At 49.6% G+C, this 21,113-nt stretch overlaps 9 protein-coding genes across 9 annotated transcripts; 7 read left to right on the top strand and 2 right to left on the bottom strand.

Annotated features, from left to right (window-relative positions):
* Positions 1–1,763: 1,763 nt before the first annotated feature.
* BC939DRAFT_438935 (uncharacterized protein) lies at positions 1,764–5,747 on the top strand. Its single transcript, XM_051553899.1, has 2 exons — positions 1,764–1,922; positions 2,026–5,747. The coding sequence occupies exon 2, from the start codon at positions 2,043–2,045 to the stop codon at positions 5,730–5,732; it is 3,690 nt and encodes a 1,229-aa protein (XP_051416529.1). The 5' UTR covers positions 1,764–1,922; positions 2,026–2,042; the 3' UTR covers positions 5,733–5,747.
* Positions 5,720–6,850, top strand: BC939DRAFT_438936 (transcriptional Coactivator p15-domain-containing protein). The gene is made up of 4 exons (XM_051553900.1): positions 5,720–5,970; positions 6,067–6,186; positions 6,282–6,326; positions 6,452–6,850. Exons 1-4 carry the CDS (start codon positions 5,887–5,889, stop codon positions 6,644–6,646), a joined length of 444 nt encoding a protein of 147 aa, XP_051416530.1. The 5' UTR covers positions 5,720–5,886; the 3' UTR covers positions 6,647–6,850.
* BC939DRAFT_438940 (Sec62/63 complex, subunit Sec66) lies at positions 6,851–8,096 on the bottom strand. Its single transcript, XM_051553901.1, has 3 exons — positions 7,932–8,096; positions 7,371–7,705; positions 6,851–7,257 (listed from the first exon to the last, which is right to left on the bottom strand). Exons 1-3 carry the CDS (start codon positions 8,020–8,022, stop codon positions 7,069–7,071), a joined length of 615 nt encoding a protein of 204 aa, XP_051416531.1. The 5' UTR covers positions 8,023–8,096; the 3' UTR covers positions 6,851–7,068.
* Positions 8,097–8,149: 53 nt separating this feature from the next.
* Positions 8,150–9,289, bottom strand: BC939DRAFT_525531 (S-adenosyl-L-methionine-dependent methyltransferase). The gene is made up of 2 exons (XM_051561320.1): positions 8,837–9,289; positions 8,150–8,740 (listed from the first exon to the last, which is right to left on the bottom strand). Exons 1-2 carry the CDS (start codon positions 9,204–9,206, stop codon positions 8,283–8,285), a joined length of 828 nt encoding a protein of 275 aa, XP_051416532.1. The 5' UTR covers positions 9,207–9,289; the 3' UTR covers positions 8,150–8,282.
* Positions 9,290–10,287: 998 nt separating this feature from the next.
* On the top strand, positions 10,288–11,853 carry BC939DRAFT_473551 (PLP-dependent transferase; the record flags this gene model as incomplete). Its single annotated transcript, XM_051558357.1, has 4 exons — positions 10,288–10,405; positions 10,538–10,603; positions 10,712–11,238; positions 11,329–11,853. 4 exons carry the CDS (start codon positions 10,288–10,290, stop codon positions 11,851–11,853), a joined length of 1,236 nt encoding a protein of 411 aa, XP_051416533.1.
* Positions 11,854–11,983: 130 nt separating this feature from the next.
* On the top strand, positions 11,984–12,952 carry BC939DRAFT_438943 (uncharacterized protein). The gene has a single exon (XM_051553902.1). It carries the CDS (start codon positions 12,185–12,187, stop codon positions 12,761–12,763), a length of 579 nt encoding a protein of 192 aa, XP_051416534.1. The 5' UTR covers positions 11,984–12,184; the 3' UTR covers positions 12,764–12,952.
* A 1,361-nt stretch (positions 12,953–14,313) lies between these two features.
* On the top strand, positions 14,314–15,644 carry BC939DRAFT_438946 (cytochrome c oxidase, subunit VIb). The gene is made up of 3 exons (XM_051553903.1): positions 14,314–14,410; positions 14,767–14,921; positions 15,105–15,644. The coding sequence occupies exons 1-3, from the start codon at positions 14,377–14,379 to the stop codon at positions 15,162–15,164; spliced, it is 249 nt and encodes an 82-aa protein (XP_051416535.1). The 5' UTR covers positions 14,314–14,376; the 3' UTR covers positions 15,165–15,644.
* Positions 15,645–17,449: 1,805 nt separating this feature from the next.
* BC939DRAFT_260225 (uncharacterized protein) lies at positions 17,450–18,798 on the top strand. The gene is made up of 5 exons (XM_051551057.1): positions 17,450–17,608; positions 17,702–17,941; positions 18,043–18,109; positions 18,192–18,677; positions 18,760–18,798. The coding sequence occupies exons 1-4, from the start codon at positions 17,552–17,554 to the stop codon at positions 18,395–18,397; spliced, it is 570 nt and encodes a 189-aa protein (XP_051416536.1). The 5' UTR covers positions 17,450–17,551; the 3' UTR covers positions 18,398–18,677; positions 18,760–18,798.
* BC939DRAFT_260199 (uncharacterized protein) lies at positions 18,785–20,052 on the top strand. The gene is made up of 3 exons (XM_051551056.1): positions 18,785–18,913; positions 19,004–19,225; positions 19,361–20,052. Exons 2-3 carry the CDS (start codon positions 19,179–19,181, stop codon positions 19,836–19,838), a joined length of 525 nt encoding a protein of 174 aa, XP_051416537.1. The 5' UTR covers positions 18,785–18,913; positions 19,004–19,178; the 3' UTR covers positions 19,839–20,052.
* The last annotated feature ends 1,061 nt before the right edge of the window (positions 20,053–21,113 follow it).

Below are 21,113 nucleotides of genomic sequence, written 5' to 3' on the forward strand. Positions count from 1 at the left end.
GTGTGTGTTTGTTGTGTTCAGAAAGAAAACACACAGAAAAGTAGAGGGGCCAATTCAGTGGCGCAGAGGACAACCGAAATCAGCGACTTTTTTTTCATATCGAGGTTCCTGGAATCAATTTTTATTCAGGCACAACAAGGCTACAGGGCACCACCTGTTCAGTCTTTCTTTGAGACAGCGATCCTTGCAAGCTCCAGTTCCCGCATATGCTTGCGCTTCTCTACCAGCAGGTCCTGGAGCGCTTTGGCAAGTGAGCTCCTGTACCCATACTCGGAGCTCGAAAGGGACCAGATAGCAAGCACAATTGGATGTTCACCCGGAGGCAAGGCGTAAAGGTAATTCTCGTTAGAGAACTTGGCGGCAGGAGCGGACCCAGAAGAGAAGGATGTGGATGACCAGTTGGTGACCCTGGCAGAGGTTTGCACCTTCTGCTGTTGCTGTAGCTGTTGCTGGTGCTCTTGTTGATGTTGGTTGTATCGTTCCCGGCAGATCTCAAGCGCGTTGGTGATGGCGATGATCTGCTCGACAATTTCCTCGAGGGCGCTGTGGGGCTTCTCGCCGGCCATGGAGGTTGTCAGCAACGTATTCATCTCTTGTTGGGGCGGACTTGATCGTTAGTGCTGGTGTTGGCTGGAAGGAGTGGCGAGTGATAAGGATGGGAGAAAGGACGAAAGAAGCGTGCTTGTTCTTGTACCAAATATCCAATTTTGCTGCGGCCTTTCCGCTCTCAAAATAGAACCAATACACATGACCAATGGACGGCCAATGCTCCGTTGATTGCTCATCCATGCGCCGCCTTGGCGTAGACCTCTTATCATCGGAGGGACGAAAGTAAACGCGCTCCACCTCAACATGGGACGCGTCTGCAGTCACAGCGCGTAATGTTTCATGCGAGACAAAAAAACGCGTTTAGCTCTTTCAGCACGAAGCAGAACAAAAAGAAAAAAAAGGGCCAGGCAGGCGCGGAATGGAGGTTTCTTAGCTTACACTATGGCATCATGACATACACCCTCTTCTTTTCCGCATCCCCCATCCCCCATCCTCTCTTCTTTTTCCCTTTCTTTTTCTTTTCATTTTCATTTTCTTTCTCTTTTTCTTTTCCTTCTCTACATCCACCTCCTTCTCTGCCTCTTTGCTTCCCTTTCGTCCATCCCTCCTCTCCCCATAGTCATCCTCATTGTAAATAGCCACCTTTATCTCTTATAGATTACCATCGCAGCTTTTATCGAATCTACTGCATTCAATTCATCCCTTCCAAAGAGAACAAGAACACTCCTACCATTTCCATTACGATTTATCTTGAAGTTATCGTCAGTTGCCTTTGATAAAGAGTATTCGCCATGGTCCTTCCTGTTTTACGAGTATGTACCTTGCTGTGCAAATCAGTTCAATTGATCTTGCAAAGAAAAAAAAAAAAGAAAAAAAAAAAGAGGACGCTAACTGACTTGTCGATAATGCCTTCTGGTTGTAGCCCATGACGATCGCGGCAGCGACAGGCCTTGTTGCCGGCAGCGCCTTTATTTCGTACACCACAGTGTATGCAGACGAGTACAACGTAAGTCTTCTCGCATTACCATTGTAACACAGGTCTTGACTGCGAAAATAAAATACAATTTTAAGTTTTTAATGGCCCATCTTTCGCGCCCAATAGGACTATGACGATAAAGACTACTATGAGCCTCGCCATCATCATTACCGCCACGGCAGCAAGGGCGACGAAGACGAACAAGAAAGCCAATTTCGACCATCTTATAAACAGCGTTATCAGCAACAGCAACAGCAACAGCGCCGAGGTTTCAATGGGCAAAACGACCGCGACCGCTTCACCCAGCATTCGCTGGTCGCCCATGAAGAGGAGCTCCTCCCTGGTCTTCTCTATGTCGCCCTCGCCGGTCTCTCCGGATCTCTTGTTGCCCGCCAGAGTAAGTATTTGTTACAACTGCTGTGTATACATAATGTTTTCACATTTATCTCTTTGTCGCTAACACCAATATTTATCATATCTCATGTCTTGCTGATCGCTAGGAAATATCCTGATCCGCATGTTTTCTCCATTGGCCTTCGCAACAGCCGCGGGTGCGTACTTCCTGCCAAGCACGACTCACTCAATCATTGAATCCATCGGCGGTCCCAGTTCCGCGACCTGCGCTCAGCACCCCAGCGACAGATTCCAGAACCGTGGTTCCTCATCCTCCGAGACCATGCCCACTGGCGGCATGCCTGTCAGAAGCGAGTTGACATCTCGGGCTCGTGAAGCCTGGCATCAAGGCGAGTCTCGCGCCGAGGAGATCGGAAACAATCTCCGTGAGGATGCACACGACAGTGCCCACAAGGCTCAGAACAGGTGGAACCAACACTCGCACGAAGCACAAGATCACCTGGAACATGCCCGCCATGATGTCCACGACACGACACGAAAGGCTAAGCAGAAGGCATCGAGCGCCTCGTCCTGGTTCCACATCAAGGCCGATGAGGTTGAGGATTCTGTCGAGGACAGGGCCAAAGAGGCACATCAATGGTGGAACAGCAAATCGTCCGAGGCCGAGACCAAAGTTAAGGATATGGAATCCAAGGCCAAAAACGCGACCAAGGAGACCAAGCATTGGTTGAATGAAAAGTCCTCGGAAGCGGAAGACAAGGCCAAGGAGCTCCATGACAAGGCTGAAGACGCCACAGAGCAGGTCAAGCACTGGTGGAACACCACTTCCTCTGAGGCCCAAGACAAGGCGAAGGAGCTCGAGGTCAAAGCCAAGGAGGCGACTAAAGAGGCCAAGCACTGGTGGAGCAAGAGATCGGAGGATGTCGAGGAACTGAAGGAAAAGACTAAAGAAGTGTCCAAGCAGGCTGGCGAAAAGATCGAAGTGCTCAAGGAAAAGTCCAAGGATGTCTCTAAGCAGGCCGGCGAGAAGTTGGATGAGCTCAAGGAAAAGTCCAAGGATGCCAAAGTCTGGGTTGAGGACAAGGCTCATGACGCTGAGAAGGTGGTCGAGGATGTCTCTGCAAAGGCCACGGATGCAGCCAAAAAGACTAAGGATTGGGTGGAGGAAAAGCAGACCCAAGTCGACAAGAAGCTGGAGGCGTCGGTCAAGGATGCAGACGAATGGTGGAAGACCCAAGCTGCTGCGGAGGAGGAGAGGAACAAGGAATTTTTAGCTGCCGAGAAGAAGAGGGCCGAGAGGGCTTGGTTCCATCGTCGTTCTGAAGGCAAGGCTTTAACATCTCCATCAGCTGAGCATCATGATGATGAACATCCCCACAAGCGTTGGTGGTCCAGTCGTAAGGGTGCTGCCGGTGCAGTCGACACCGCCACAGCCTACACCACCAGCGACAGCTACATGGATGGTATTTTGGACACGAAAGACATTGCCGAACACGGGTCCTCAAACCGCTTCGACAAGGCCGAAGACGACCAGACCTCTGATCGTTATCACCCCTACCATCCTCGCACATGGGCCGAAGGAGATGCGTACTTGCTTGTTCGTCCCCGCGAGTCCGAATACTGGTCTAACGGCGAGGAAATGGGCACTGCTAATGTCCGGGATGTCGATTATTATACATATCCTGGCAGCTTTGCCGGAAGCTCCCTTGGTCGTTCATCTTGGTGGAGTCACCGCGCCTCCGAGAGTGAGCAGGCAATGTCATCCCTCAAGGACAAGGCAGAGTCGCTCGCCTGGGAAACCAAGCAGGCAGCCGAGAGAGCCGCTCTGGATTTCGCCAACCAGCTCGCCCACGAGCAGGCTGCACTCGAAAAGGCCGCCGAACAAGCCAGGCTTCGTGCTGAGGAAGCCGCTCGTCGAGCCAGGGCACAGAGCGAGATCCTCCTCCGCGAGCGTCAGGCAGCCGTCGAGAGAGCTGCCAAGGAGATGGAGGCCCGGTTCGCAGCTCAGCAGTTGGCGGCTGAACGTGCAGCAGCCGATGTCAAGGCTAAGGCTCAAGCCTGGGAGGAAGAGCAGCGTCTCTTGGCCCAGCAGGCCGCCAAGGCTGTCGAGGAACGTCTCGCCCTTGAAAAGGTGGCTGCAGAGAAGACCGCTGCCCAGCTTAAGGCTCGTGCTGAAGATTGGGCGCGTCTGCAGAAGGAGCAAGCCGAGCATGCTGCCAAGGAGATCCATAGCCGCGTCCTTCATGAGACTGCCACAGCAGATAAGAATGCCAAGGAGACCAAAGCAGCCCTCGAGGCCAGAATCCAGGCGGAAAAGATCGAGGTCGAACACAAGGCTCGCGAGCTTGAAGAGAGAATTCGTTTGGAAAGGATCAACGAGGAGAAGGTGCAGGCAGAGCTGCGCTCACGCGCCGAAGCCATGGCCAAGAAGGCTGACCGAATCGCAACAGAGAAGGCTCAGGAGGCCGCGCTGGAGGCCAAACGTCGCGCTGAGGCTGCAGAACTCGCAAGGAAGCGCCACGCCGAGCTCGCTGCCAGGGAGATCGAGCATATGAAGGAGATTGAAAAGGCAGAAGCTATCGCTCGTGAGGCTAAGGCTCGCGCCGAGTCTCTATTGCAAGAGAAGAAGAAAGCTGGTGAGCGTGCTTTAAAGGACCTGGAGGAGCGCCTTGCTACTGAGCGCAATGCAGCTGTTTCCCGCGAGGTCAATGCCCATGCTGATTCCCTGGCTGTCGAGAAGAGATTGACGGAAAGTCGCGCTGCGCGGGAGCTCCAGCAGAAGCATGTGCTGGAGCAGGCTGAGGCTGCTGCTCGCGATGCACGCGCCCGTGCCGATGCGTTGATCAAGGAGAAGAAGGTTATTGTTGAGAGCGCGTCCAGGGAGTTGCAGCAGAAACTGTCGCTCGAGAAGGCCGAGGCAACTGCTCTGGAGGCGAAGCGCCGTGCTGAGGCACTCTTAGCTGAGACGAAGCGCGCTGTTGAGAAAGAGGCCAAGTCTTCTTGGGGCTGGATCTGGCCATGGTCGTCGTCCTCGTCCTCTCCATCGGACGCTTCGGTCGAGGGTACAGCGAGTACCGGAAGCCTCAAGGAGCACGTTGTCGAGGATATCAAGCAGACCAAAGACGATATTCAGAGTGGTCTTTCACACATGAAAGAAACCGTCAGTGGTGGTTTCCCCACCCGAGCCAACGCAAGCAAGCAGTCTGACAAGGACACTGCCGCGACCGGCTCTACTGAACGCCGCTCATGGTGGTCTTCTGGTTCGTCATCTTCGGCTGCTCCCGACAAGGCTAGCGAGCTCGGACGCAACGTCGAGGCCGCCGCCATCAAGGCCGAGAAGGATGTCAAGGCGCGCGCCTCACAGGTTGGAAAGGACGTGAACGAGACTGCCAAGAAGGCTTACGACAATGTCGTCGATGCAGCCTCGACCGTTCAAGACCAGCGCTCTACTGTCCACGCAGCAGCACACGGTCATGAGCACCAGGGCCAAGCAACCACAGATGATCACCACCACCTGATGGATCACATCCGCGAGGATCTCCGCCAGACCAAGGAGGATATCCAGCATGGCGTTGAGCACTTGAAGGAGACCGTGTTTGGAGCCGAGCATGCTGCTGAAAAGGCCACGGAGCAGGCTAAGGGATGGTGGGGCTACAAGACTAAGGAGGCCGGAAAGAAGCTTGATAGTGCACAGGGGGAAGTGAATGCCGGCCTGAACAAGGCCGGAGAGAAGCTGCGCGAGATGGACCGCGAGGCCCGTGACTCTGACGCGGAGTTCTGGTTCAAGACGGAGCAGAAGCAGCAGCAGCAGCAGCAGCAGCGCGAGCGCCGTGAATCTGGACGCGCAATGTAGTATCTAATTTTGGCACTATATTAGAAATAAATGCGGGGTGACTGTGTGCACTCAGAACATATGCTCGTTCGTTCGTTCATTTCATTTCGTTCATTTCGTTCATTCCACTTGCACGACCCAACTCAACAGATCTTTCAATCAAACACATTGGACAATGGCCAACAGCAACAACAAGCGATCCTTTGTCGTCAGCGACTCGGACGACGGCAACGATAGCGACGCAGATTTCACCCCCAAGGTCTGTCTTACTGGATAGGGCGAGGACCCGTTTCTTCATTGCTGCCTCGCAAGCCTGCTGACTACCGTCCCCACAACTCTGTGCGTAACGCACTAGAATGGAAAGGCAAACCCATCAGCGTACGAAATCATTGACGATGGCGAGAGCGAAGCTGAGGAGCCCAAAATCGCCACGGAGATGGAGGGAAGTGTACAGAAGAAAGTCAAGGTCCAGAAGGTAGCCCGACCTGTTTCATCATTCCGCCTTGTACCTAATATCCTTTTCTCAAAGCATCTAAAACTTATTGTTGTCCTGGATACTGAACTCTTTAGACATCGGCTGCAAAGCAGAACAGCGAGGGCGAGACATTCTTCGAGGTACGCAGGTTGACTGTTCTATTCAAGGCATCCTTCCTCAACCAACCAAGCGGTCTTAATATCAGTCCCACCGACTTGATCTCATCTCAACTCATCTCTATGCTTGTCCCACAACAATTCAATAGCTCGGCCCAAAGAAGCGACTGACAGTCCGGTCATGGCAGAAGAATACTTTGATCGATTTCCGGGAATATTACACCGACAAGGGAGGTGAATCCAAACCCGGAAAAAAGGGCATCTCCCTGACCACGGAACAGTTTCAATACATTCTCGATCACGCTTCCGAGATCAATAGGGCTATCAAGTCCATTCAATCCTGAGTAAACCAAGCAGAGCCGAACTAGGAGCCTCCTGCCTGCATCGAGTACAGTAGAAAGTAGCAACCTTACTTGATGGCAGTTGCTAATGAAGGGATCTCGTTTGCGATCTTGATCAAAGATTCCAAGCATGGATCCATACAGGGTGAACATCAAGCCATTGTTATCCCTACATCCATCGATTGCATATCAAATGAACAAAACAAAAGTTCTTTATGTCAAGCTGAGAGGAAACAAGAAAAAGTTCAGTGCTATGCATGCATGTTGAAAACATAAAAAGGTCGAGGTCGAAGTTGCATGGTGGTGAGAGTGTTGGTATGCATGATATGCCACCACGCCAACGACAGAGACAAGAGAGGGATGAAATATACACCGCAGCGACAGTTCGAAGAAAAGAGAATCAAAGAGTTGTCGATGATGCGTTCCTACGCAGACGCCTCAACAGGGGTCTCCTTTGGTGCTGCTGACGACTTGGTAGCAGCGGCGGCCTCCTTCTTCGACTTTGCAGCCTTGTTCTGTTCCTTGCGCTGATCACGAAGGGCCTGCTTGCGAGCCTCCTCCTCCTTCCTGACGGCGAGTTCCTTCTGCAACTGCTTTGTCTTCTCATGCATGACCTATAAACATTGCCAACGAAAAGAAAGAAGAAAAAAAGCGAGCAAAGCAAATTAGTTGATGAAGCTTCATATCACTAAAGAATACCAATTGGAAACACAGCCCAGATCCTTACCATTTCGCTGGCAGTCTGGAGAATAGTCTGACCCCAACCCTCCTTAAAAGTATTCGCCTCCTCAATAACAGCCATGATCTCCGCCTCAAGTTCCTTTTCCGAGAGAGTGAACTGGGTCCAGATATCGTCACCGACGGTGCCCTGTTTGACGAGATTGGCAAGGACCTGCTTATCCTCACGCATAGACAAAACGCGGACTACGTCCTCCATGGCCCGACGGAGCAGGGCTGCTGTCAATTGGGGTTCGGTCGCCTCGGGTTCCGTCTGTTGGAGGAGGGCGATGTATTGGTTGCGGGCAACGTGTTCACCGAACCAGGGCTCTGCGTCGTTGATGGCTAAAGACAGACGAAACAAAGTGTCAGTTGCGTGTGTGGCCAGTTTATTGTTTTCCTACGTCGCCCCTTTTATCATTTTCGCCTCTTCATTTAGTCAGGATGAGGAAGGAGTCATCTCGATCACCGGCCTGTCCATCCACTTCTGTTGTTGCTGCTGCTGCTGCTGTTGTTGTTGTTGTCACTGCTGCTGTTGTATGTGTACGCAAAAGTGAAAGGGCTCACTCACCCAGCTTTCTATTCTTCCAAAAGTATCCAAAGACGCGCATGGAGAGGATCCATCCTCCGATGTAGATGATTGCGAGCCAGACTGATCCCATCCTTGAAGAGCGATGACTGTATGTGTTGCGAGGTGGTGTTGAGAGATTCGGGGAGAAGAAAGGAGAGGGTGAGCAAAGGAGTGAACAGGGACCAGAATAGCACTGGTCTCCTAATGAAATATGCATTGTCGGAATTTGATTGGCTGCCTTGGATTTTATTACTTTTGCTCCACGTCTGCACAGTCTGTGGATAGAACTGGGCAGCTCTATCTTACATTGGCAGCTATGCGGCATGCGTGTCGAGGGAGAAGTATGTGGCCCTAGTTGATCTTGGTCGCCTTGAACCTCAAGCGCACATACATGATATACCAAACGCCCTCATCCTGCGAGAACCTCAAGTTGCTCTGCACCTCCTCCAAAATCTCCTGTCTCTGCTTCTCATCGCCCTCAAATGGCTTGAAGAACATGAACCCGAAGGTATCACACCATCCCGCCACATCCGTCGACAAGGCCGTGTACCTCGGGATCAACTCGATCGAATCCACCTTGAACCCATTTTCCTCCAACATACGCGCATAGGTCTTGGCGCCAGGAAAAAACCAAGGATCATAAGGCTCCGGATCAACACCGCGTTTTCTCAAGGCCGCGTGGAGTTGTGAACGTACTTCAGCTACGTTCATATGGCCACCCATCTCAGCGACGAATCGGCCCTGAGGCTTGAGGCACTTGTTCACGCCCTGGATGACGCGCACAGGGTCCTTCTTCATCCAGTGCAAGGCTACAATATCATGTCGTTTCGAAAAAATAAAGACGAACAGTCAGCGAGAAATTGCATCGACAGAACACATTTCAAGCGCACCTCTTACAAACTCACCGGCGTTCGAAAAGACAGCATCGAACTGCCCATTCGCCAACGGATGCTCGATCAGATCATGGCCATCGACGACTTGAGCGTCTTTGCAACCAATCTTCGTCGCGGCCGCAATCATTTCCGCACTCGAATCAATCGCGACCACAGACTTGCATCGCTTCTCGAGATCGATCGTCAAGACGCCATCGCCAGCACCGAGATCGAGGATGTGTTCGTTCGGCTGGGGGTCCAAGAGTTTGAGGACGGGCGCGCCGAGCACGGGGACGAAGGACGCGTTCTTGGCGTACTTTTGAGACGACCAGCTGTCCTTGGTTTCGGTACCAGCGGCGGCGGCGACGGAAGTGGAGGGCACTGAGGGACTTGGCTCGGTCATGGTTTCTTGGGGAAGGTACTGGGAGCGGGTGTTTAGTGTGTTGTTGTATTTGTGAGGTATATGGGGATGAAGCGTGTGTGTGTTTGAGGAGAAGAGGGATGGGCTGGCCGGGTATACTCCTTTTATATGTTCCGGTGGAAACCTTAACGTGAGTCAGGTCTGTCTAAGCACCTTTATCGCGTCTGCTCTGTCCGCAGTCGTTTGTTGATGCGAGTACAATATGAAGAATATGAAGGAGGACACAAGTGGGAGTGGCTCATGGGGGTCTAGAATCAATGGTCGACCCGGTGATTGCTCATAACTGTCAGAGATACAGATAACAATTGTGTACAGCAGTAGCCATGTGTCATTTCCGGCCTAGACATCCCAGGAGATACGTCTGTAGTCTGCTTGGACAGATGGAGGTCTTATGGGGTATGTACGAGACTTGTAAGTCGATCGTGGCTCAGGTACAGCGCCAGCCCTCAGTTGGCGCGTTGTGGCAGCATCAGTCGTCTCCATTTCCACGGCCATAAGAGTCCTTTCGTAGTACCCACAGACACATGGACTACCAAAGACTATGCTACTACTACTACTACTACTACTACTACTACTACTACTACTACTACTACTACTACTACTACTACTACTACTACTACTACTACTACCACTACTCTGCGATGGAGGGGTGGATGATTGGACAGGCTAAGAATAAGGAGAACCCAATTGGTCAGTACACGACAAAAGAGGTCGAGGAGTGGAATTTGGTGGCGCTGGAAAAGAAGGAAACGACAGGAGCGTGGGAAGTTTCGAGGCCTGACAGGCTGCAGAGACGAGTGCGATTGTAGTCTATCGTATCCTCTTTTCTCAGCGCAGCACATGTCATGGAGCCCACAGCCGCACTCGCAGATACTAAATGCCGTTCTCCACCTTTCTACTGTGCACTGCGGGCTGAGGATGGAGGGGATATGGCCATAAAATGAGAAGGGACCCTCGCATTCTTTGGCGGGTACTTTTACACAACCTTCTTTTCACAACACTTCATCTCTCATCCCCTCCTGCTCGCTCATCCACTCATTCACACTCCACCTTCATCCCGAAAATGACATTGCTCTCCTCGGAACTGCCCACTGCATCTAACCCTGGCCCCTTTGGCCGCAAGCAGCTCCAGAACTTCCTCTTTCCCGAGGGGTTCACCCAGTACAACCATGGCTCCTTTGGTAAGGCACACCCTCTGCCACCATTTAATTTTTTTTCTTCTGCGATCTCAGGCACACACAACACATAACATTTACTCTATATGGAACCAATGGCTTATGTTTCCTCCATCCTCAATGACTAAACTACTCCAGGGGCATTCCCAAAGGTCGTTCAGGACGATATGTTTGCCTGGCACAACCGCGCTGAGCGCGACATCGGTAAGCTCCGCTCTACCTCTCCTTTGTTCGCACCACCAAGATTTGTTCGGTTGGAAATGGATACATAGTGACTCATGAGCAACTGACAATCACTCTCTCTTCCTTCAGACCGCTGGATGCGTCGCGACTTGAAGAACGCGCTCACAGACACCCGCGCCAAAATTTCAGACCTCATCCAATGCGACAAGGACGAGCTCGCTCTTGTGGCCAATACCACCGTAGGCGTCAACACCGTCCTCCGTTCGCTGCAGTTCCAGCCCGGCGACAGGATCCTCCAGCTCTCGACCGGCTACATCTCTGTCGACAAAACTGTCCGCTATATCTGCGATACACACGAGGATGTCAAGATTATCGAGGTTCCCATCACGTTCCCTATAACGGACAAGGAGCTGATTGACAAAGTTGAGGATGCTGTCAAGACTCACCAGCGACTCAAGGACGGATCCAGAATTCGACTGGCCATGGTCGATTGGATCTCGAGTGTGCCCGCGATCTTGCATCCTGTAAAGCAGCTGGTCGAGTTGCTGCAGAGCTATGGGATCTTGGTCTATGTCGATGGCGCGCATTCGATCGGACAGGTTCATGTTGACCTTGGGGATCTCCGCCCAGACTTTTACATTACCAACTGCCACAAAGTAAACCAGAGATAGATCTGACTTCATTGTTGATTTCTTGACTAGAGCAAGATCCAGAGTATTCACTCTTTTATTTGCTCTTCGAAATAGTGGCTCTTCAGCGTCCGTGGTTCTGCTGTGCTGTATGTACCTAAGCGCCACCAGCATTTGATCCACCCAACTGCTATCACAAGTGACTACAAGACCGGCTTTGAGAACGAGTTTGCCTGGTCCGGCACCCAGGATTACTCCTCGCTCATGTCCATCGGTGCAGCCATTCATTTCCGTAAGCAGTACGGCGAAGATGCTATCATCTCCTACACACATTCACTGGCTCTGGAGGCCGGAAAGGTCATGGCCAAGATTCTCAACACCAACACCATGACCCCCGAAGACCACCAGGTTGCCAACATGGTCAATATCCGTCTGCCGATCAAAAATCCGAATCATCCAAAGGTCAATCCTCAGTACTTTATGGAGACCTTGATGGACCGCTTTGGCGTATTTACCCCAGCATTTAAGCATGGCGAGCATTGGTGGACTCGCATCTCTGCACAGATCTATCTCGAGGTCGAGGACTTCGTGCGTCTGGGTAATATTTGGAAAGAGGTCATTGACGAGATCAATGCTGAGTAGAAGATATAAATACCCCGATCATTGCTGCAGAGCATCTATAAATGAACTCGTATACAATATATCCAAATGCGTGTGAAAGGTTGTTTTATATGATGTCGCGTTGTGAGTTACGGCCAAGCGTCTTTTCCCTTGTTTCCAACGTCTTGAGGACTTTTTTTTTTCTCAGCGAACTGTTACGCCCGGATTTTTCTCACCTCATTCTCACTCACGCCATTGCTGATACAGACTGACTCTTTGAAGCCTAACGCTCTTCACTTTTCATTCTCTTTGTATTGGGCACCTTTCTAACTGCTTCTCGTTGGCATTTCTTTTTCTGCAATGACATTTCAGGATGAGCTCGTCCACTTGGCTTGGGAAGACGATGATTCCCTCGCCGATGAGGACTTTTGCAGCCAACGTGGCCATTCGGGGTACTATTGAGGATATTATATGCCCGGTATCCCTGATGCCTCCCCCATCCACCCAGGACCCTCAAGCATCGACCACGACCGAGCACTCCATCGAGAGAGCCACAACTGCAAGTCAAGACTCAGTTATCGAGGGCACGTCTTCCGAGTACGAGTCCCAGACGAGTCGCATGAGCTCGGACTTCTCTAGCAGCGCGAGTTCGGACTCTTCTAGCCGTACGACTTCTCGCTCCGCCCGTTCAGGCCACTCCGGTGCATTTAGCTCCAGTCGCTCGTATCGAAGTGACACCCCCCACCCCGCCGCCCTGCCAGGTCCTGTCGCCCCGTCTCGCTCCCCCCGTGCTATTCGACCCACTTCGCTGTCGGCTCAGGATACCGTCGTACGACCCAAGCCGAATGGCTTCAAGGTAGCTGTATCCCCGAATGAGCACAAGAAGCTCAAGATCAAGGTCGAAGCCTCTGACAAAACAGAGAGCATCAAGATGTCATTCCATTTCAAGTAAACCCCTACATCCTGCGTTCCTTCTTTCTCTCCTCTCTTTGTAGTGACTTTACCGTATTTATATTTCATTTCTCACATTGCATAGTTCATAACATCTGGGGTTATCATGAGGAGGTCAATAAATGACTTGATATAATGGAACGAGTTGAAATGAAGTGAAATGGGCAGCGCTCTGGCGGCCTCTGAAGGCATGGAAACGAAGGCAGGTTGGGGTTTGAAAGCACTCGTGGAGCTATACGCTGTGTAGGCCGAGATGGTGTCGACATGCCTATATGCATAAAAAGAAAAAGAGGGCAGCTTTATACTCTTGAAGCGCGACGAACATCCCTTCTTCTGATGTATACTCAGCTCCATCACTCTCGAACCATGCTTGCACCTTGCGCTGGACTGATATGGCTGCCAACGACTTTGCTATCCATAGGTTCCAGAGGATCAGGACATAGCACCTCTTTTCGATCTACTTCAATCTAGACTGGAGAACGAAGATGAACCATGGAATAGATGAAGGATCAGTGCGTGACATGAGTATGAGTCAAGAGTAAGAGCAACCTGGCATAACACATGGTCATGGACCTGATTGCCAAGAGAAAATATTTGTATTGCGTGCTGCGCCCAAGAGTGAAAACAGCCAATCAGACGGCAGGATAAAGGTAATATGTACTTTCATCGCTCGCTAGGCTCAGCAGCCCCGCCCTGACCGGCCCTTCGCAGCACAGCGACAATCGTACCGACCGACTCTTTCAGTCGCCCTGGAGCCGCAGCATCAGGAAAAAAAAAAAAAAAAAAAAAAAAAAAAAAACTCCAGCAACAGCAACAGCGCAAGTCCTACGACCTGCTCATTCAGTCTACTACAGCTCCGACTATACATCGTCTGGAAAAGTCTGATCGTCTTATTGGGTTTAGGAGGTTGCACTAGGCAAGAGTGTCACGATCGAGAACTGTTTGGCAATGACGCTTTCCTCATCGTCATCTCCACCTTCAGGATGTCCACTTGGAGGAAGGAGGGGGTGGGAGGGCTGGATCCCCTGCACCGATAACAACGATTAGTACGGGAGGAACTTTGCCAACAAGGACATCGTCATCGGGCCGGGAAGTCCTTCACCGATAAAGTCAAATCCAAACCGAAGAGGCAGATTGACGGTGGAATTGAGGCGAGAGGATACTGTGAGGTGGGTTACGTTGTGTGTATTTGCATCCACCATCGGCCAGTTGCTCTGCTTTTAGAGTATGTTTGCTTACGACCGAACATTATCTTGCCCAAGGCTAGCCATATCCATTGATACAGAGCACTTTTTTTACTATTGTCTTCCCAGAAGAACAGAATAACTAGAAAGTATTTTTTCGGCAGCTTCCCAAGGGCAACAGAAAGGTGGCGTCAGAAGGAAGTATTGGATGGACAGCGGTCGGTACCCAGAATATATTGATGTGCTCGATGGTCCCCTCTTTCCAAAAATGGACTCCGTACTCAACCCGTGTTTCTCTGATAGCAAATACGATCTCTTCGGCTTCTATTCGTAACACCTTGTGCTTGCTGCGTTGGTCGCGAAAGACCGGAGACCCATTCCTTTCAGCTTCATCCCTTTTTCGAATCAACCACCCACAAAACCATCAACCATGTCTGACAACGCCGAGATCAAGATCGAGACCGGTACCGTAGATTGTCCTCAACTCAATCAGCGCCCTTCTTATTCCTCTTATTCCTTTTCCTTCTAATCCTCGCTTTACTGGCGAGAGATTGGATGTGTGGTTTATGTCTTGTAGCTCAAGGATCTGCCTATAACCCATACATCCGGAACGGACGGAGATAAACATATCCACACTTTTGAAAACGACCCTGCAACAGGATACACATGGACCAGCGCGTTTTTCTTTTTCGCCCGCACTTCTTTCTATCGCTCAATTGATCGATCCTTACTCGTCCGGGCTGTTCTTTGGATATAATAAACGCGGATCGCGTCTGGCCTGGCACTAATATTTTTTTTTTTTTATCCGCGTCTGAAATAGCCCCCTTCGACGCTCGTTTCCCCAACACCAACCAGAGCAAGCACTGCTGGCAGGCGTACGGCGACTACTACAAGTGCATCAACGCCCGTGGCGAGGAGTTCACTCCCTGCCAAGAGTTCAAGAAGGTCTTCAAGAGCATCTGCCCCAACTCCTGGGTATGTACTTTACTGCTTACTTTTTGATCTGTTTCCTCTTTGGAACTACTCTTTCATCCTTGCTCTGGATACCTTATCGGAACTCGGAATCATTTTTCAAGTGCCGTTTTTCATTGTGTGGATCCTAGATCTTGCCAGACTAATTTATGGTATCTGGTCCTCTCTAATGCTTCATGATAATAGGTCGAGAAGTGGGATGAGCAGCGTGAGGAGGGCACCCTCCCCTTCAAGGTCACTGTTTAAACAATAAAAACGCTTGACGTGATCGATTGCGCCCATACGCCCTCAAAAAGCCGAAAGCCGATATATATATATCTCTTGTCTCAACACTCTACTCTCAACTCAACTACAACCACTCGCCCATCCATACTAGAAAGACAAATGCAGCCGTCGCTTGCTTCGCCAAATAACATTCAATGAAGGAGAAAATAAGAAAGGAAAAGAATAGGAAAGAGAAAGAAAAATAGAGTGGAAGTTTAAATAGAAGAGGGATAGTATGGATTCTTCTTTTGTTTTCAGGTTGCATCTGTTGTTTTTTTGTCTTTTGTCGAGCAACTTTTGCATCAAACAATACAACGGATTCTTTTGAAGAACAAGAGAGGATAAGTCGTATAGAGAACCCCTTCATGGCATGTATCGTGCATGAGCCGTGCATGTCATCCCAGCAATGCATAGCAAGGAAGCAAGGACATATCTGGGGCTAGATATAGTCGACAGTTATCCAGCAATGCTGTCCTGCTTGATCATTTATCGTTCATACACCAAGTCGAACGCATGCGATTGACTTTTTTCTTTCACTGCCTGGCAACATTCTGTCTCGATTTTGAAATGCAGATGTCTGTGCACTCGACGTATATACTTCTTTTATGAAAGCTCGCCATGAGGGTGAGTGACATGCATTGTGTATATGAAAATGGCACATGAAGAGTATATTTTGACTACGTTTCTCAGTCGCATATGCCTTTCTATGAGAATAAGACGCTACTGAATCAACTACACTAAGGCATAACAGATTCAGGAACGGAAAAGCTCTCGTTCGCCTGTTTGATGCTGGTAGCCTTGTTGCATGTCTATACCAAGGATTTGAGTGAAAAACGTTGCTCGCCTTGAAACGATTGCGGCAATGCTCTGGACGTGGACCTTCCATGAGCCTTATCCTCATCCAATTATTGTCTCTCTCACTTTCGTACTTGGGAAAGTGGGGTGTATGCCGAGTAAAGAAAGAGATGTTTATTGGGAAGAGGCATATGCTCTTTAATGCGATGTATTCTAACTTGCGTTGGACCATGGTCATGTTTCTTCCCAAAGGCTGCGTCAGAGTTGAGCAGCAGCACTCCTAGCCCTGCATTGCTCTCCATTACGACTCAGACCTATCGAGACCGGAACGCTCAACCAATAAAAAGAATCCCATTAGGTCCTGTGAGTGTCATTATACAAATCATGCGAGACTTTGGTACGAATTAAATGAGAGAGGGACCACTCCCCATCACCATGATTTTCTTTTGTCAGTAACGAGAGATCCATGGCTATGGGAAGAAACAAGCAAAGATCAAGTTTATCACGAACAAGGCGCAGCGCTCTATTGTTTCCCCCAAGAAGCGTGGCTAGGCATCACACCAGCTCTTAACCAATGCGAACTGACTTTCACAAAGTTACCCCAGCCCCATGACCAGTAGCGATGGGAACCCCATCAAGTCTTTAGTGTCAGAAAAACGAATGCGCGGAAAAGAGAAAGACCAGCGGATTTAATCTGAAAGTGAATCTATCAGGGACCACCCCCCATCACCATGGTTCTCTCTTGTCATTAACGAAAGACCCAAGGCTTGGGAAGAGCGGAGCAGCGCATCATGGTGACGAATGACACAGTGTTCCTTATATATGCTCCTCCTAGAAACGTGGCTAGGCATCACATCAGCTCTTAACCAATGCGAATTGCCTTTCACAAAGTTACCCCAGCCCCATAACCAGTAGCGATGGGAACCCCGTCATCCCATCATCTATGAAAATCGCAATCATTTTTGTACAATCCTCCTCCTCAAGCTTGTGAGAAACATTCTTACCATTGAACAGCGAACATCAAGGATCCGTAATGGTTAAAAAGAAAAGAGGAAGAGTCCTTATATAATGAATCATATATCCCTTGTCCTGAGGCCTATTCAACAGCGAATTGACCCAATTCGAATTTAAAATCGAGGCTGATATGATTGGCTATTCGTTACACACTTTACGCGCCCACGGTCAGGGCACAGAGCCACTTCTCTGTGTCTTCTCAAAAAAGAGTGTATTATTGGTTGAACCTTACGTTTGAAAACAACATCACGGATTCGAAGTGAGTGGCTTGCTGATAAAATTAGCCAAATGGACAATAGGATACCTCGAAAGCCAATTCGAATTGGCCTCAGAATTCATCCCACATGTGGGATGAATTTTTAAAGTTTACATAGGTCCTACGACTTCCTCTGATGTGACATGTTGAAGAGGTTCACACTCTTCCTTTGCTCTTCATCAACGAGCGACACAATGAACAACAACCAGGAACGCCACATCGCAGACACCTCGCCTCAGGAATACCATCTTCGGCTTTGGACAAAGTTAGCAGACCCTCTGGACGCCAAAGTTTTAGATTATATATGGACATCCATATTCATGCGGAGAGACTCCGTATCTTTGATGCTGTGGTGACCGACGTAAGTGGGTTTGATATATTAAAGTCGACGCCAAGTAAGGTTTCGTTCATGCACTTACTTTACCGCATTTGATGGATTCAAACCTTCATCTAGCGCGAGCATGTGGCGTCGCTTAGAGCGATGGAGAATCACGTAGTCGCTGAAGAACAGACACAGAGCATCGTGAATGACGCCAAACGGAGAATGCAGGAGCAAACGAAGAGTACCAGTCCTAAGAAGCGTGCCACGAAGCCAACCAAACCACCAACTTCCGCGCTGTCGTCCTTCTCGTCAGCACCACAGCCCATGACCGGTAATATGCAGGTTACAGCAGCAGCGGCAGAAGCACGGAAGGTAGTCAGCCCGAAGATACCGTCTGAGAACACTTTCTAAAGGCATTTTATCATCCGACTGAACAATATCAACCATCCTTATGACCATCTTCTTTGCAATAGCCCATTTTGTTAATCTCTAGCAAAGATTTACACTCTCTGGAAGGAACCAAACATGCACAGGAGGAAGGTACGTCCGCTAATGATTTCCCAAGCCAAATTTTCGTGCTCTTTTAGTACGCGCTCATGTAACCTTTCCGCCAAGCCAATAGTAGTAAACCGATGGAGACAGGAAAACAGGGTGTTAGAGCGATTCCCTGCTCACAGCCAAGACATTGACAACCTGACAACAGGAAACTTTGTGGCGGCACCCTCAGCAGCATCATCATCATCGTCGTTAAGAGCGACTCCTGGAGGTGCAGCATTAGTCCCAGAGTCGCCATTCGAAGCCGAACCAGGCGAGATAATGAATGTGTAACATTTGACTTTGCTTGGTGATCGGGTCAACTGCCGCGGTCGCGCTAGACAAGCCACGTTGCGATTTGTACTGCATCGTGAACTGATCTGTGCACCTTCCGCTAGCCGCGAAATGAAGACGTCAACGTTGTGACCTTGGCCGCAATTGGAAAAGTGTTCGAGGCTCAAGATTTCGACTTTACTGGGTCGATTGGTGCCATTAATCTTGGAGCTGAATTCAATGGCTATTTCAGAAAGAGCAGCGGGCAGAAATACGACAAGAGATTTTTCCCAGACTTTCTGTAAGTGAACAAGTTACTTTTGCCAGTCAGTTCTGAGCGTTACCAACTAAACTAACGTCGCTTGTGCATTGTCATTTTCAAGGCGGTGAACGGTATCCTATCCTTACGGGATCTAACACAGCTGCAAGAAGAGTGCTTCGGCCAATTTTACGAAAAAATTCTAAAAGCAGTGAATGCAGACATCCCGGAGCCACAAGAGGATGCAGTTATGGAGTCTCTTCGCGAATCTCGAAAATGTAAAGATGTATGTTGGTTTCTTCGGGTTTGCTTGCTCAAAATGAATTTTTGGTTCTGCAGCACTGACTTTAGTCTTTTGTTTGGCATAGGCTTATGAGCTTAAGCTTTGTAAGGTTCGCGACGTTGGCCTGGCTCGTAGTGCGTTGCAGGCGGCGGTGAAAGAAGCGAAAAAGTCGTCCCTGAAACGACGGATGTGAAAACTTGAGCAGTACCAAGACAAATCCCGTCTCGGAGGCTGATCAGATCTCCTCATTCATTTTGCCAATGCTGGCATGCATCATGACTAGGCCGGATGAATGTCGACTTGCACAGTAAGTGCGTTGATGGTCACATATGTAGCCAGCGAATTTTTATCAACCATTTTGTGGCCTCGAGTGTCAAAAAGTGGAACTTCCGGTGTTGCCAGTAATGTTTTAATGATGCCATTAACATAACTACCACCATAGCACCGCCACCTCGCCAACATCTGGAAGTGTCTTTGTGGCAAAACATAACAAAAGCCTTGATATTGGCTTTGGAAAAGTTTCGTTTGCCCGCGATGTTGCCAAAGATACTGGAGACATTTGCAGACTGGCCATATGGGCCAAACGCGTGTTAGACCAGCTAGGCCAACAGTATTCAGGAATGGAGGAGGCCTGCGTGCCGTTCTTCCAAATCGTGTCCACCAAGTGCATCATCTATCAAATGAGGCGCGTCGGCACAATTTGTGTCGCTGTACAAGTGGGCGAGATGGAGATTGTCCAAGATCTTCCTGAACTGCTATTGTTCGAGCCCCATGTGTTTACCTGGCTTGCCTTGGACTTCACCTTCACCAGGTTGCTACAGAACACTAACACGGTGACCAAGAACAAGAGAACGTCCTTACCTGGCCTCTATTATCATGGCCTGTGCAACCCATCGACCAGAAAAATGGCGAAGGTCTGAAAAGTCTCGGCTCTTCGTAAATAGTGGCGACTAAGCTGCTTAGAGTGAGGGCGTCAACGTCGCCGCGTCATTAGTATTTTTTTCTGCGAATCCATCCGTAGAGCGATGTTGAGGCTGACAGCAGGGTCTACGAGTTGAGTTGGCCAAACCAGATTAGACGTTTTTCTATTTAATCATTCAAAAAAGTAAAGTTAACCTGGAGAATGGATTTCAAGGATGGTGTGGACAGCATTCGCTGCTGGCTGCTTGGGGATATCTTGGAGAGTCGTCTCAGCGGTTCAACTCCGTCTTTAAACGATGTAGTTTACAGAGATAAGCGTGTCCTCACCCACATTGCTGGTTGGAATGGAAACTCTCCAGAGGGCGTACAGTCGCAAGTTCTATTTTGCAACTTGCGGTTGAAGCAGTCAAGTATTCAGTCCAATTGGATAATTTATTTGAACAGTTCACTTCCCCAAAACAACGCGCTCTGGCCACACAGCCCCAGCCCCAGCCCCAGCCCCAGCCCCTAGTCCACTAAAAACCAAATGTCCTGGCTCTGACACCTAATTCTTTTCAAAGTATCATGCAGAGCAACAGCATAACCCATTTGTACCCCATGTCGCCATATCAAGAACATTAGATATGCGCCCTTACACAGCCGTCCGCATACTCAAGGAGGAAGACAAAATTCATCAAGCAATGGCGATATGGCCGCTTTCGGGAACGATTGCATCCACAATTGCTGTGTCCAGGTTTCAACCCTGTTTGAGTACCGAAAGATTCATTTACAGGCTCTGGGAGTCAATACAATGGTGGATCAAATCAATCGCGCTTCAGGAAGAGGTCATGGAGCGGAATGCAGGAAACGAAGAAGACATTACCAGTCAGAAGGGCTTCTCTGTCCTGAGCTGCCTCAGTATAATCCATAGTGAAGGGCCCTCACAAGCGAGCTTTGAATTCGTCCTCAAGGTAATGGGTCGCGAGGAATACAAGGGAACGTTACCATCACTCAAGGAGAATGATTTCGCGGATGAGGACAGTTTCGATAATGATATGATGGATGGCGATGACAACTCTGATGCTGATTACGAGGACACGGAACTAGTTACCGATGGTCAAGAGATGCAGGTAGTCAAACCTGTTCTCCGCGGCCGCACTGTGGATAAGATGTTATATTGAGAGCTAACCTTCGGGCAGCTCTTGATACGATGGAATTCTTTATTGATTTGCATGGGCTAAGGAACATATAAACATGAACATGCCTAAATAAATATTCAATTGGACTGAATCCTT

Source organism: Gamsiella multidivaricata (assembly GCF_025024155.1).
Source record: "Gamsiella multidivaricata strain RSA 2152 chromosome Unknown BC939scaffold_6, whole genome shotgun sequence".
Taxonomy (NCBI): Eukaryota; Fungi; Mortierellomycota; class Mortierellomycetes; order Mortierellales; family Mortierellaceae; genus Gamsiella; species Gamsiella multidivaricata.